Consider the following 16,307-nt stretch of genomic DNA (forward strand, 5'->3'; position numbering starts at 1 on the left):
CCAGAGTAGTCTATACACAATGCACAATCTGTGTACATTCTGAAGCTGTACCTCTTCAAGAACTAGTTATACACTCTTCAAACAAATCCCTTTATCCAGCAATTCAAAATACTTTAGATCAGAAGTTTTATATTAGAATCAATACAATATATGCATATAAATACATTTATACCYTTCGGTTGCTAAACAACCCAGATGGCTGCGAGGATGTGACCTGAAATGGTTCTCCATTGGCTTGGGATACCAAATTATGTCGGCAGCTAACTGTTAACCAAGAGTCACAGTAAAAAATGGAGATCTCTGCACAAGGTAGGTGTGCCACAGCATCAGTTAAGACTAGAAATACCAGATGACACCCTGGCCCCTTCAACAGGGCCAGGATTTCAATTTCTGTGAGATGCAACACACAGGCAACATTTTTTTCCCTCTGCCGACATTCCGTTCATAAAAAGCCTCAGCAGAACAACAAAACACCAAAAAATACAACAAACCAAAGCAAAGGTTTTACAGCTGCAAATTTCCAAGACAGATGCTGCAGCTTTCAAGAACAAAGTAAAAGCTTTATAATTAAAAAAMAMRRRRARARAAAAAAAACATAACAAAACCCAAACCAAAAAGCAATGTGCAAGTGTGAAACTCAGAAGACGATAGCAGGGATCAATCCAGACCTCGGTTCAGGCTGAAACACAGAACCCAAACTGCATTATGGAAAAACAGTTCCCACTGCAAACCTCATCTCCAGCTGAGGAGGGTGCTTGTGTATCTGTTTAAAAACACGCCTGCCTCACCCAGGACAGCCTGGGCAGCAGCYCCAGGGTTCCAAAGCCCTGTCTGGGAGGGACAGAGCCACTGGCATTGACTCAYCACAGCCCCACGGTGCTCCAGGGGCTGTCACAGCAGTGGCACTGCTGCAGCAACAAGAGTTCTCAGCTTGGCTTCTGAAAGGACRCAGAAATGTTGGCTCTCTGAGTATCCTCCAAAGGTGCTAGAGGTTTTAAGTTTGAAGCATTTCTTCCCACAATGCCAGGTATACAAATGTGTATTCTTTTTTAAATAATATTGCACATAAAAATCATCTTAAAATCTGTAGTGAAAGCAGGGTTGAAGGACAGTGTTTTCCAAAAGAGAATAAAAAGCTACCTGTACATAGTAAGTTTTAATTTAAAGAACGCCAAGATTATTTAAAATCTAAGCACATAATACTGACAGAAAAATGTTAAATTGCACAATCTACATATAAATTAATTTGTAAATACTTAAAAAGTTTTTAAACATTGAATACCCTTGATTTCACAAATCAGCTAGGTCACTGTCAAAGGATCAACTTAATGGGTTAGAAGTACTTTCCCCCAGAAAAAAAAAAACAGAAACAAAAAGATTTGCAGTCTCAGATGAAGCACTGGAAAGAGTTAAAGCATTTCAGCTCAGAGGTAGTGCTAAACACATCCAACTAGAAGTCCATTATATTTGAACTATGATGAAGTAACGTAGTAAAATGTAGAAAGACTATAAAATTTACAAAAATAAATAGTTCTGAATGCTTTAGAAAATGCAAGAGACTTTGTTGGTAAGTGTCTTGATCTGCTTTTCTGACCAAAAGAAAGCAAAGCGTGTCTCATTTTCAAAATATACCCATCTCTAGTAACATGTCTGCAATCCACACAATCTAACTCTGCMACTTGACAGATGCCAGCTTGGCATAGACTCTGATATTAAAAATAAAGTGGAGGCTTTGTAAAAGATCACCTCATATGAAATTTGCTTTGCATGTAAATTCTTCTGTCAAATTAAAAATTGCACATAAAAAASTTTATTGAAAGAGGCGTGAGGGGTGATGAGGGTATGCGCCCATTGTTCCACATACACCCTGGAAGGAAAATGATGATTGCACAGTTCTGATAAATAAATTTTAAAAAAAGAAAATCTGCCACTTTTTTGGTTTGTAAGTTTTGGAATTATTTAGAAAAACCTACTATGGACAAATAATTATTTAGTTTGCTTTTCAAAGAACTCTTTACAGCTTTTCCAGTGGCTTTTATCCTGAAACCAAATGAAAGTGGCAGTTTAAAAGTATCTTTGGGTAAAACAAGTATCAGGATCCRACGAGAATTTCCATGATGTGGTCCAACTCACTCAGATCTGTTCTACATATCTGAATGTTGTTCGCTGAAGAAGAATTACAAGATGGAAAGGTTTTCAATGGTTCTTCTGCAGCAAGAGATGGTGATCTGGGTGGCATTAGTGGAGGGCAACAGAAGTCTGAATCATACATTGAAGTGTCAATATCTTCAAAAATGTCATCTATTGCCAAATCCTTCAAGTAACTAGTTGAATTCGAAATCTCAAAGGAACCAAACACACAYTCAGCCCCCTTCAAATCCTGTCTATCATCTTCTAGTTTCAGACCGGTATTTTCTGGAAACTTTGGCTGGTCATCTCCAGTAGGAACCAGACAAGTAGGTGGGCTTATATCTTCTACAAAGTCCAAATCCTTCAGAATAGATGAAATAGCAGATGACATGTCATCGTCTGAAACGATCAGCAGGCTGTTTTCAATCGGGTCTTCTACAGACCGCAGGTCACAACAGTGAGACTCTTGCTGACTGATACCTGAAGGCAACTGAAGAGAGATGCCAGGAGACTCCATCCCTGTGTAGCTGTGAGAAGCAGGAGCGATGCCAGGGCAGATATTCACTGGCTGCTGGTTACTCTCCTGTCTCATCTCCTCCTGAATCTGCCGCACGGTGTTGGCGATGAGGACGGAGCGGTGCAGGTTGGGCTCCACCAGCATTTTGTACGTCTGTAACTTGGTGAGGCACATGTTGAGCACCAGCTGCCTCTTGAGTGGGTATGGCAGACTTCGACTGGAATCAAAGGCACTCGAGAGACCAGCCATGTTCTCCTCATAGTCACTCAGCTTGCGCTTTAGACCTCTCCCCAACATGAACCTGGAAGGCAGAAATTATCAATTAGCCTTGGGCAGGTGCAACACACAATGCTGAAAACCCTGTAGTGTACAATGCATTGGCTAACTTAGACTTCTGATGTCCTAGAACATCAAGAGACAGAATGAAATCTTACACAGTAATACTTCCATTGAAAAGATGCACTTCCATTGAAAAGCTATATTGTTTCACAGAAACTTTTTTTTTTTTTAGACAGAAACTGTGGAAGAGCTATACTAACTCTTTTTTTAAAAAACCTGTATACTTCTAAGTATATCTGACTGTCCACATGAAATAAAATAGGTGCTTACATTAAGGATCAAACAACTACAGTGAATATTTCACCATTTCYATTTTAACATTCTTAGGTACAGCAGGTAAGATTTCAAAGATAGTTTTCAACACCCATTTTGATCTCATTAAGGCATTCTAATGTCTGGCTCMGTGTCTCTGAGAACTCTCTTTAGGACTCATTTTTCTCCTTTTTATTCAGTGACCCAGAATTGTTTTACAGCAAGACCCACAGCAGGGCCTCCCATGGGACCCTATATCCATCCCATAGCTTGGTAGTTTGGTTAAACAGTGGGAGGAAATCTGGTTTGGGCCACTGAGCTCACAAAGACACARTCAATGCTCATGGCTGCTGGTTCACAATCTGCCACTGACTTCAGACTAAGAACATCAGGCAAGCTATAAAATGGCCTTTTTAAAGTGACCAATTTTGGTAAATATTTAGAAGGAAAAAAAAAGAGTTTAGTTGCTTTCAGTCTGCCTAATGTGCTCTTGCATTGAAATACAGCAGGTCTAGAACAATGTGGTACAAAAACCTGTGCGCATACACATCTAAAACATAAATGATCCAAACAAATACTGCTTGGGCACTTTGCAATTACCATCCCAAATCTAAAGTGTTTTATTAGGGACAACAAGCCCTATGCAATCACTTGTATAAACACAGAAAAGGGGTATACTGTGCACAGAAAACACTGGTAAAATCTCAGTTACACTCATTTTAAAGTGCCCGTGAATCCAGATATCTTGCTCCCAAACAATTAAAAAAAATTAAGCAATCATAAATTAGACACCCCGTGGCAGATTAAGGACAGATCYTTCACGCACAATGATCCAGACCCTGCATGCTGCCGAGGGCCTCCCAACTTCCTTTTCATGTGAGCACTGGATACTGCCAGCAATAGCTCAGCTGATGGCTGCAGCTGCCAGCTGCTAGCCTGTTGCTAGACTTTTGGGGACAAGGAGAAGGCAGCAGGATAAAGCCTCTTTTACTKTCAGGATTTCTCCAGATTTGCAGGAAGCATGGCAGGGCTCCATRGCTACATCCATCTGCCCTGACAAGGCTGTTAGAGAACTCAGCTCCTCTGGAGAAACAGAAAGCAAGCAAGCACTGCATCCTCAGTAAGACACACAAGAGAAAACAGACAGCTGCTGCAGGAGTTTAGGTGTCAGACTTCTCAACTGTACACTTTTTACTTATCAGGGAGTAGTCTGGCCTATCTTCAGTTTGCCAATAAGTCCCTCTTGAAACAACAACAAACTTTAATTACTTGCAATTGTACCAGTGTGGCAATTATTTACTTCTGGAACTCTCTTTTCCTCTGAAGTTTTCTGCTGTACTGCCAGAGCACCAGCTGAATCTTTAAAAATGAGAAGGTGTCTGGATGTGGTCTGCCTGTTCACCTGGGTYATCTTCCCACACTGATCATGTATCRCTCCCTCACTCCAGCACCCTATTAAGAGCAAACAGACCCAGCCAGTACCGAGCACTCCAACAAAATCAGGACAAATCTGGACACAAAGCTCAGGCACAAAATATAATAACAAAGTATTCTGGGGAGGCAGTGTGTGGGTCAGGCACCTCAGCCAAACTACTGACAATACTGTCAGTAACTGATAATTTTTGTCACAACCTATGGAGAATTGCAGGACAAGTAGACTGTTGCTAAATATACCCACTCTCATCATGAAGACAATTGGTATCTGCAAATCATAARAAACTCACAATAAAATTGCTAACTCTCCATTTTAAGTAGTGTGTATATTGTATACGACTTAAGGCATCACCTCACAGCATCACTATAAGAACAAAAGTTATGCATCAGAATGGCTGTTTCTTCACCAAACACCATCATTCCCATACACTGCACATWAGTGGGGTTTGTWTGTTTTGGGGTTTGTTTTTTTTTTCCTCTCAATTAATTACACACACCAAAATTTAYACCTATAAGGGAATGAAGTTATGACCATACCAGAGAAAGTAATTGTGACATTTCCTACATTCAGAATGCTTGGTTTTGATAATTTACTGCTTTTAACATTTTTTTAAAATATACATTTACACTTTGTTACACACACAGGACATACTATTCCTATCTCTTTAAATTATATAAATCACATTAATTCCTAACATCTCAAGAATATGCTAGTATATAATTCTGCAAATAAGCTCAAAGAGCAAGCAGACTATGACATGCAAGGATGTATAATTTCACAAAAACAACTTAAAATGACATGTTTTACTTTTCAATTCAAACAGTAGTCTAGTTAGACTAAGTATTTCATGCTCATATAGGCAGACACCCTTCTTTTCATTCCTCAAATTTCCTTMATAAAATTTGTCCCAGAGCATTTTAGAAATATGTAAAAATGCTCAAGCATGACAACACTTGACTATAAAAATGAAGTACAAGAAACACTATTTGCTCCAGCTTCAAAATATTTCTACTTAACGTACTCCCCACTCTCAAGATGTTTTTTTTTTTTAAATACACAAACACAATACTACCTTACATTTTAGAAATTCTGTCTGTTTAACACTGATTTTTTTCCTAACAGGAAGGATCCCTAACTCTCCCTCTAGGAGCCAGACAACTTCAGAGGTTACACAAAAATTTGGAAAAGGCTAATAAAAAACAGAGWACCATTGGTACAGTGGATTTAAAAATGACTAGTGTCATGGTTGCTACAGGAGACATTAAATTTCAGTTCTTGTCAAACACACTCAGCTGCTGACCTACAAAAGACACAAAGCCCCTTTGTTACCAGCTAATCTACATTTTATCAGGCCTTTTGCTTTACTTTCTAACACAAGAATTTCTGACGGGATCAGATCCTTAACAAACTACCCTGTATTTTCTAAGTAGCTTGTTCTTCTGTAGCGCTGCTTATTGCCCTCTCACTCAAACCCAAAATTCACTCTCTCAAAAGAGAGTCAGATGCTCGCTTTTACAGCATTACTTTGCAGCAGAAGATGCTGATGGCATTATTTAATTATGCAATGCTTACCCCACTTCAATTTTTGGTAGTAGGGCAAACAAGCAGCCGTGCACACACAAACCCCAGTGSCTGCTGCTCAGTGTCAGCCCTTCCATCAGCTCACACCGGGGCACAGCCAGCTCAGGGCACAACCTGGGCACCCCAAAGCAATGAGTGTCCAGAAACTGCACTTTCCTTCACATCAGCCTAATTCCAGGAACCAACTCAGATCTCAAAAAAAATGGATCAAGAGACAGGATTTTGGGAAGTGCCAATCTGATAATTCTGTAATTTGCAAGTAAATAAACTGAACAAAAATTAAAGTTTATGCCAACTTCAAATGTGAGGTCCATACATATCTGTTCAATTATAAAAGCAGCAAGCYCTGTCACCCTTTTCTCAAACTTGAAAAAGTTTCACAACAAATTTTTTTTTCTGTTCAGATGATCTATTTTAGAGTCCTCTGTCATGAAAAAAAGGAACAATGAGGAACAACACATCTCAACTTTTTTTTTCTGGCACTTTCTCAACCTCTCTCACTAAAGTAACACAAACTGAGCCACAGGCTGTTTATGGCAGAACGCTTTTTTAATTAAAGTAATTCTTCAGATATAGAGAAAAGAAAGSAAAGTGAACTCAGTATCTGGGAGTACCAAGCTCTGTTCACATCACTGCAATGGAGTCTACACAGAAATTCTGCTCTGACAGCATGTTCCTGAGTTCCTTCCAGTCCTCCTTCCATGGAGGACATTTCACAGCAACTCCTCCCTGCTAACATGGGAAGAAGCATCCAAGCACTGTAATCCTACACCATACCAGGGTTTGAAAAAACTTGGGAGGGAAGAGGCACGTCCCTGGTTGGCAAATCCACACAATACCAAACAAACAGGCCTGGTCAGGGTGCAGCTACTCAGAAGAAACATTCCARGCTACCAAGAAAAATTCACATTGCGACGTGTTGTGGACAATACAGCGCCCATGCCACCATTTCAGCTCCATCTGTCACCGTGCAGCTGCCACTGACACATGGCTGGGAAGTACAGCTGGGAACACTCTCAAGGAATAATGMAACATGTAAAAACCTTCAATTACTTCTATCTGAGCAAACTAGTACTTAAAAACTTTTTTGGAAGATGAGAGAAAAGAACTAAAGAGCAAAGTTAAACATTTAGAACTCAGAACCTCACAGAACTTTAATTTTCAGCAGAGAAGAGCTTTGTGAGTTATCAAACACAACTGCCACAGTTAATATTGTCGAAACACAAACTTTTCATGCACAAAACAAGCATGGAGTCAACTACACAACACTTATTTATTTACCATTAGATATGTTTAAATAGCAAGACCATCAATAAAGTACCTGGCCTTCACCATGCAGGTAAAAATAATTTAATTCATAGTGGTTCCTTCTGGCTTTTCCTCTTAGAGTATTATTACATTCAGACTTGCTTGACCCTTTCTATACAGCCACACTGTTGCATTTTTCAGCCCAAGACTGTCTCAAAGTGAAATATTACTTTTTCTTACAGGACAAAAATACCAGCTTTGCAGACGTGTAAGCACCTCATGAGTGAAAGCTGCCTGTCCCGTTTTCAGTAACATGCAACTTATGTATTAAAATCAAAATTAAAGACTCCTTGCTAGTTTAATTTGGGCAATTCCCTTTCAAAGCCTCCTTTGACTCGTAACTGCAGAAACCATTTAAGAGTACAGACARAACTCTCTCTGGGCTGCAGACTTGTGTTAGTGCTTGACCATGRCTGATAACCTGGTGTCCTGCTCTCCCCTCCTTTCCATGGACACATCTCACAAGCACATGTCTATCTGCAGGAAGTGCAAAGGAAGACAAACATCCCAAMAGTTGTGGCTGTTTCCCAGAATTATTTGATGTATGCTGCACACTATTTTTAATGATAATCCTTCCCCTACCYGACATACATTTTAGCTTAAGCAACACAACCTCATGAACAGTTTTACWTAAGTGCTGGACTGGCTATTGGCTTGTATTTCATGCAGAAGAAAGTGCACAAGAAAATGGAAAGGCTGAAGGTGCAGTTAACAGACAGAGCACAAATCCCTTCCTCCCATCCAGGCTTAGTGCTGATCACTTGGACATGACTTATATAACCCMGTAAGCTGTCAGACTACACAGAACAGGGTCTCTGATCTGGGGTCCCCAGCAAGTGCTGGAGATCACCACATCACATCTCAGCTGTTACCAAAAACCAAGAGCAAGTGAGGGAAGGACTAAATGCTTTAGAAAACACCAAAGTAAAAAAAAAATTGGGACCTGAAGACTCTTCCAAATATATAAAAATGTGTTTAAGTCCATTGTCTCCCCACCCCCTCCACAGCCCTGCCCCAGTTTAGCCAAGATGAGTAACTGCTGGAGAAGGCACAAGTGACTAAAAGTGTGCATACAGGGAGGAGTRCAGTCCTACCAGCTTACTCCCATACCTAAACTCCTATAAACAACTTCTTCTCGGGAGTCAGAAATTATCAGAAAATAGCTGCTCAAAGAAAGGAAACTTAATGTCAACTTTCTGGTCAACAAATCCTGACCTATAACACACCCAAATCTGGTACAAAGCAACTGGAACACAGAACCAAGATATGCTACTGTTCAGACTCAAGGAACCCCAATAAAAACAACAAACAAACCCAAAAATGCACACACACACACCAACCTGAAAACAAAACAGAAAAAAAAAACCCCACACTTAAGGGTGAAAGTAAGACTAGCCTGAATAGCATTCATTAGGTATAGGAAAGAAATGAGAGGAAGACTGAGTTTAACACAGAATTATTCTGGCATTAATAACCTTCCCACTGTCATTAACTACGTGTGGAAATAGAGAATAAACCTGTATCATACACAAATATTTTAGGAGCTGAAATGATGTTTAGGAAGCACTTGGAAATAAGTTTTATCTCAATTTAGAAGTTAGTTTGAACCCTCCCACTAAGAACCTGTTTATGTTATGTCTAACGGGATCTGGAAAATTCCTGCATTTAAGGACATCTTCCTAAATTCCTTACTCCCRTTTTATTTCACAAAGCACTGATAAGAACTTTGTTTTACAAACTATGGCAGCTAAGTTTCAGAGCAGGACATTTCACTCTGGAGAAGGAACTCCTCTGTTAGGATCTGTACCTTCCACAGCTAAAACAAGCTGATCCAGGCTGTTCCCAAGAGTAAATGGACCACATTCTCAGCAGCTGATATCTAACACTAGAGCATAAGGGAGAGCTGCTGAGGGAGCTCCAGTGTTCCAGAGCTCAACAGAGAGAAACTTCCACCCTTAAAAAAACCCAAAYTAAACCTCTATCACTCTTGCCTGTCACTTGTGTATGTCATACCACATTTACTAAAAAGCTTACATGTATATTTTTAATGAGTGTGTTTAGCAAGRTTTTTGTCAGGGATTTTGGGTGGGTTATTTTTTTTTTTTTAGTGGAAGAAGGGCCTGTAATCATTTAAACTAAGGATCAACAGTAGCTGGCAAAAGCTAATACATGATGAAGAGTTACTAAACCTAGAAACTCGCAKAGTAAAATTAAACTATAATTAAATGAGACCATAAAGGACACATGAAGGAAACAACAAGAACCAAACCACCACAGTTCCATCAAAGTATCTCACTGGAGAGACAAAGGACCATTAGATCTGCACATGCAATGACAAACCTCTTTACAGTCTCAATCTATTTTCCTCACTTTATTTGCTTCAAATAGAGATACCGAATGCATTCACCCACACAACACTGATACACATTTTAGGGTTACAGTGATCGAAAAGGTCCACTAATAAAGGAAGTCACAGCTTCTTAAAATATTAAAAATTGGCATTTAAAAATGTTTGGCCCAGTAACAGTAAAAGCAAACTAGAAAAAAAGCTCTGTTCCTGATAAGAGGACTGTGCACTTATTCTTTCAGTAACCAAATCAAAGATTACTRAATTTTCTCTGGTAGCACACAACTTTACTTCAGCACCCAAAGTGCCACCTTCTCACAAGATTATACTGTAACACTCAATTTTAGCAGCTGAACAGTGGATCTCACCATAAGATTGAAGCCGTTAACCAATTTCCAAGAAAAATGTGATCATATGGCAATATGCTTTGTTGCATTGTAATAATTCCCCCTTATAAAGAAAAAAATTGTAATGGAAATTCAGAATACTCAGCTGAAGAGTYTGTACTATCCAGTAAGTCTAAGCACCTCCCTTTATATTATATACCCTGTTTTTAAAAGGTATTTTTCAGTTTGCCATTCTAATCCACAAATAACATCTGCAGCCCATTATCAGAACATGCCCTACGCACATAAGATACAATTTMATAAAAACATACAAATAGTTACCCTTAGAAAACAGAAAGGAGTCCAGGCAGGAAGATTCTGGATTTTGCATAAAGCGTGGTCATCCAAGAGTCTCAAACTATGCCAGGGGCCAAGCCATCCACCGAGGTAGGATGATGCGACTTAAGAGGAAAAACAAAACCAGAGTATTTAATTACTATGTGGTAGTTTTTATTTTTTTTTTTAATCAGAAGCATTAAGTACACAATTCAATATAACTTTTTAAATGATTTGTGCCAAATTCTCTTAAAACAGATAAATACGGGTAAAGTCCCCTAAAGTTCATGAATACACTGAAATAAGATGACCTATCAGTTTCACCTGCGAACACATAAAAYGTGGAAATTATCTTTCATTAATGAGTATTACAGAATACTGATTCTCTGTAGGCTTTTGGAAAAGGACTTGCACTCATACTTCTTGAGATTATTGAACACCAATTTACAATTGTAATCATCTCTAAAATCACATAATCAAGAGAGAGAATACCATGTACTGGTAAAGAACTACGTTTCAGAATTATCCCCTAAAGCTTATAGGCTGCAAAAGCAGTTAGATTTTTATTAAATTCCCTAACTTTCCTCCTTTTCACCATACACAAAACCAATACAAGATAGCTGACAAGGTGTCCTATGATTGTGTCTAATATTCAATGTGGCACCATTTCCATCAAAACCCTGATATAGCAAATCTGCAGTATGCCTAGAGACCACATRGATTAAATCATGGATTAGCTCAAGGCACTGGAAACTGAGAAATATGAAAAGGCTGAAGTGACAATAAACCATGGACTAGGCTAGGCGATGTGGAGRGAATCGCATGATCCATGCTCCTGAGGTCTCACCTCCTCCTGAAGAATCAAACAGCTATGAACTCCAAGAATTATAGCCCTTGCAGGGGCTAGCAGCCTGCAGCCAGGACTGGATGTGACATGCTTGTGCACATCACACACACAGACACCTGACCCAGCTACGGTAAATCTCACAAATGACCGCAGGAGCAAGGATCAGTACTATCCACATAAACACAATCCTTCATGATCAAAAATCAAGAGTTCATACATTATTTCACGAATCTTAAAATAATACATAGTGAAAGGCAGTCTTACATTCAGACAGACGGGCAAGTAAACGCCTACAGTTCATCTTATATAGCAACTCATAGCCTGATGCTACCAAAGGGCTCCTCCGCTTACAGAACCTCGGAACTGTAAAGATGCAGTAAAACAGCAGTAAAATGCCCATGACCTAAGCAAGCCAAATCTAACCCACAGCAACAAACACATTATCATCTCCCTCCTCCTCCTCCTTCTAGAAGGTGACTTCTTCCCAGTATAAGGAAATCCATGCTATCTGTAATTTAAAAAAAAAAACAAAACCACCAAAAAAAAACCCCAAAACCAAACCCAAAGAGACAAATGAAGATTCATAACCTATCTGCTCTGAAAAAGCAGGACTTCAAATGGTCACTATTGAGGTTCATTAAAGTGTATTTGCTAGGTCACAGGACGAAGTGTGCAGCCACTGCATTTCTATACACTGAATATAAAAGAATTTGTTTTAGAATTTTGGGATTCTCTAATACTAACACAACTTCACAAAGCTAACAAGCATGTTGAAAAGTTTTAAACTTTAGCAAAAAAAGACCCAAAACCCAACAAACCTAGATGCACTTTATAAAAAATAATACTGTTACTTGTATTTTAGAAGTCCAATATTTTGCTAGAAGGAGATGAAGTCAAGAAGTTTTCAAATTTAATTTCTTTATTATATACTTCAAAAGATTCCGGCAGAAGTAACTGTGGAGGCTGTGACTTTTGCCCTGTATGATTTCACACTGGGATGAGTGTCAGGAAGAAGTACAGCAGTAACGATATTATGTTTAGTTTTTACAATCTGTTAGGAAAAAAAGAACAACTATCGAAGACACAGAATAGTTGTAAATTACTATGAATTATATCTCCAGTGAATTAATTCTTGTTTCAYTGTCTTCCCAGTACCTGTTTAGGGGTCACTTTAGAATTTTGAGACTRAAGCATCATTTCAATGTTAATGGTATTTCCCACATTGGAGTTAGCTGCCTGAACTACAGAATTTTAGCCACATCAAAAATAAAGTGGAAAACTACCGCATAAGGCTCCTACCTATGCTTTTGAAAACGAGCATTCCAACGCAGTTTGAAAAATTCCAGGCCTAACTAGGGCAGAAATTATTAACTGCACCTATTTGCCAGCTTAATCTGCAATATGCATAAAAGAGACCAATCTTACGCTCCTCCAGTCCTATCCACCTGCTCGTGGCCCAGACTAACACACATTTACTGAGCCAAACAAAACCCGCTATTAAAAATGTAACTGCAGCAAATACATAAATCGCAACTACCAAGCGGCAGCGATCAGGAGTGCCAGGATGGAAACACTGGGATTCAGGGAAAGCCCTTTCCTGCCGCCCTCCCGCAGCCGCTCCCGCGGCTCCTGCCACCATTTGGCCTTTGTGGAAGGAGTGTCRGTGCTTCCTGCGGGCGTCCCGCCCCCCCGCTCCGCGGCCGTGGGCAGCGGTAACCAGAGACAACCTTGGGCTTCCCGAGCTGCGAAAAGTTACACTCCTCCCCCTTCCTCCGCCCGGCTCGCTCAGACCCCGGCCGGGCTAATTATAACTGCGCGAACAACTTCCACCGCCGGCCGCGCTCCGGGCGCTCCCCCCACACCCAGCCTGGCTCCCCGAGGCTGCCGTGCCCGCACCCCGGTCCCGCTGTGCCCCTCGCACCCGGCGCAGCTTCCCGGGGCCGCCGTCCCTCCGCTCCGCACCGCACCGCATCGCACCGCACCGCAGCAGCCCGGGGCCCGCCGTCCGCTCCACCTGTCCCCGCTGTCCCCTCCTCTCCCATCGCCCCGCCGGGTGCCCCCCCCACACCTCACCGGCAGGGCCCCCCCGCCCCATCGGGGCTCCTGCCGCCACCGCCTCGGCCTCCCGGCGTGCCCGCTCGTCTCCCCGCCGCCGCCGCTGTCCTCCCCCTGCCCCCGGCTCCCAGCCCCGCGCCTCCCTCCGCTTCCCGCCGCCTCCCGCCCGGCGCCCCACCTGGGAGCAGAGGAACCCCCGTTCCTTCGCAGCCGGTCGAGCTCCCTCCCTTCGGCGGGGCTGGGACTCGGGCCGGGAGGAGGCGGAGGCAGCGCCACCCCCGCCGGGCCCCGGCAGCCTCCGCTCCGCCCTTCCCTCCGCCCGCGGCTCCCGCGGCGGGGCGCGGGGGGGCGCTGCGTGCTCTGCGTGCRCCGCGCGCGCCAGCTGCCCGCCCTCCCATTGGTCCGCGGCCCTTTCAACCTGCCCGGCAACCATTTTCTGACTGGTCGGCGAGCCGGAGGGGCGGGGCTACGGCTGGACCCGCGGCATCGCCCAATGAGAGAGCCAGGAGAGCCGGGGTGGGCGGGGCCGCGCGCGGGCCTCGCCCAATGGGACACGGGCGCCGCCGAGTCCCGCGTCCCCCGGCGCGGCGCTCCGGGGGCGGCCCCGCCCGCGGCCGTGAGGGTGGCGGAGCGGCCGGGCCGGGCTCTGTGCTCCCCTGTTCCGCGCCGCTCCGGCCGCTGCTGCTGCCGCGCCTTGCGCTTCGGAACCCCCGTGGAGTCACTGGCCAGCCCGGTCCAAAGCCCAGAACCACCACTCCCCGTTTTTTTTTGTATGAACTCGCAGTCCGCCTGTGACCAAAACTGCCAAATTTCAGTAAAAGGCACGCCCAGGGCCTCCACACAGCAGCGCTCCTACAACGCCCGGTGCCAGGGCTGTTGGGAAACGAGGCGCACACGTCTCCCGACCAGCCCTATAGCTACGTCAAACATTGCACAATGCACCCATGAATATTCACTTGATTTTTTTTTTTTTCCTTCAAAGATGAGATGGTTTTATCCATGCTCAAACCTCGTATTTGCTTTTCACGGGCATTTGCGTAATCAAGTTACATGGGCACACGTGTTTGTACAAACCAGATTTCAAAATCTGACATAGAAGTATTTGTAAAGATTGATTTTGAGCCTTTGTCGAACCCTGTCATGGGTTGGTTTACCTGAGGCATCCCCAAAAAGCTGCTTGATCTAAACCCATCTCTGAAAGAGCCAATCTCTAGGACAATAAAACCAAAACTCGAAGATATTTGCACAGACGGGTTATTGCATTGAAGGTGAGCACATACCAAATTCACAGACATGTTCGATGTCCGTCTCATAAATACTGCAGAAACATTGGCAATTGTCTGGTGGAGAAACACTACAACTTCAGTGAAAGATCAGCTGCTTTTTGTGATTATTCAGCAAAGGAGAGCTGGTTTTTTTTTAAATCCTCAGTACTAACAGATTTTAACCCTTGTGTCTCCGAATGGGCACTTGTGAAGGGGTGGGAGCGTGCAAGGCTTGACCCAAATGCAGGGGTGAAGGGCAGAGARACAGAAAGCCAGAGCTGATGCCCGCGGGTCCATCGCTGAGGRCGAGGGGACCATCTCTCCAAGGCACCTCTCTCCTGCAGCGTGGTGCCCCCAATTCCTCGGCCACAGCTGTGCTCTGACCTCACTGCCGGGGGTCACAGAGCACAGAAGGGGAGCGAGTGTTGCTGCGAGAAGCACTAATGAATCYTTTTTGACACGCTGCCGGAGCTGTGTCACCTCCCCGAATGGCTGCGGGGTGACACCCCGACCCCCATGGTCCATCTGCTGCACCAAGTGTAAGCGCAGGATGAGGGTCAGCACTGAGGGGGAGGAGTGGACTAAAGATMTGCCCTGTACCCCTTCCCTTCCCACCACACACTGTGGTTAAGTGAAGGACTSACTCTGAGATGTTCAAAATTCTTCTGTCTGCTAAAGTCAGCCAGGGACAACCAGGGGAATTGCACCAGGACCGACCCCTGCCATATGCCAGGGATTATCTCCAAGGAATAGACACAGGATAGGCATGCAAAGGTAGCTGGAGCAGAAGGGACAATCTGGAATCATTATGTCTAATACAGAATATAAAGGGGTAGTTTAACTAGCAGTWCTACTAAAGCATCCTCGTAGCTTGAGCAAAGATTAGGCTTTGCAGATTGGAGCCCTGTTGGCCAAAAGTCTGTGACCTCTGGGCAGCCCTGCAGCACCAGTACAGACCTGGACAATTCCCTCTACAGCTCAAGGCAATACTTGAGCCTCTTGTGCAGCCATTGTCCCCCAGTCCAGCAGAGCTCCCAGAAAGACACCAACACCACTCACCCTGCTCTCCTCACTCTTTCTTGAGGGATTGACCCAAGGTGCTCAGCTATTCTGTAACCACTTTTTGTTCTGTGCAATAGAAAAGGGTGAACGTGCTTTCTGTAGCGAGTGTTTCTAGAAAGGTCAGTTGTTTAAAGCATGTGCTGATGAGAGCTACAGAAAAAAAAAAAGAACCTGGAGTTGTTTAAATACATGCATCAGAACTTTGGATTCATGGCTTAACAGGAAAAAAATAACAGAAATGACACAAAATATGGTGATTATTCACAAAGGGTTTGGTCACTTTTTTGCTTGTATTAACAGTGGGATTCACATAAAAGAACTGGAACTTCATTTAGCTTGGCAATATTCAATCTCATGTGCTAGAGGAGCCATACTTGTCTCACTCAGTGAAGAATTCAGAGGGCTMAGCTCACATACAAGGTCTTTCTTGGGAAAAACTTCCTTTAAAAAAGGCCCTTATATTCTCAAATGAGATAATGTTCTAGGAGGCTAATGCTCTCCCATTTT

General features: G+C 42.9%; 1 protein-coding gene across 3 annotated transcripts; it reads right to left on the reverse strand.

Moving 5' to 3' along the window:
• Window positions 1-588: 588 nt before the first annotated feature.
• LOC130585526 (SERTA domain-containing protein 2-like) lies at window positions 589-13,765 on the reverse strand. Of its 3 annotated transcripts, none has more exons than XM_057386066.1 (4): window positions 13,652-13,765; window positions 11,683-11,781; window positions 10,578-10,696; window positions 589-2,948 (listed from the first exon to the last, which is right to left on the reverse strand). In XM_057386066.1, the coding sequence occupies exon 4, from the start codon at window positions 2,942-2,944 to the stop codon at window positions 2,093-2,095; it is 852 nt and encodes a 283-aa protein (XP_057242049.1). In that variant the 5' UTR covers window positions 2,945-2,948; window positions 10,578-10,696; window positions 11,683-11,781; window positions 13,652-13,765; the 3' UTR covers window positions 589-2,092. The 3 variants fall into 3 exon arrangements, with proteins under 3 accessions (XP_057242049.1, XP_057242050.1, XP_057242048.1); XM_057386067.1 differs by having other exon boundaries at window positions 11,683-12,469; XM_057386065.1 differs by lacking the exon at window positions 11,683-11,781.
• Between the last annotated feature and the right edge of the window lie 2,542 nt (window positions 13,766-16,307).

This window comes from Malurus melanocephalus, unplaced genomic scaffold (genome assembly GCF_030028575.1).
Source record: "Malurus melanocephalus ecotype Western Australia unplaced genomic scaffold, MMel_1.1 scaffold_905, whole genome shotgun sequence".
In the NCBI taxonomy this organism is placed as follows: domain Eukaryota; kingdom Metazoa; phylum Chordata; class Aves; order Passeriformes; family Maluridae; genus Malurus; species Malurus melanocephalus.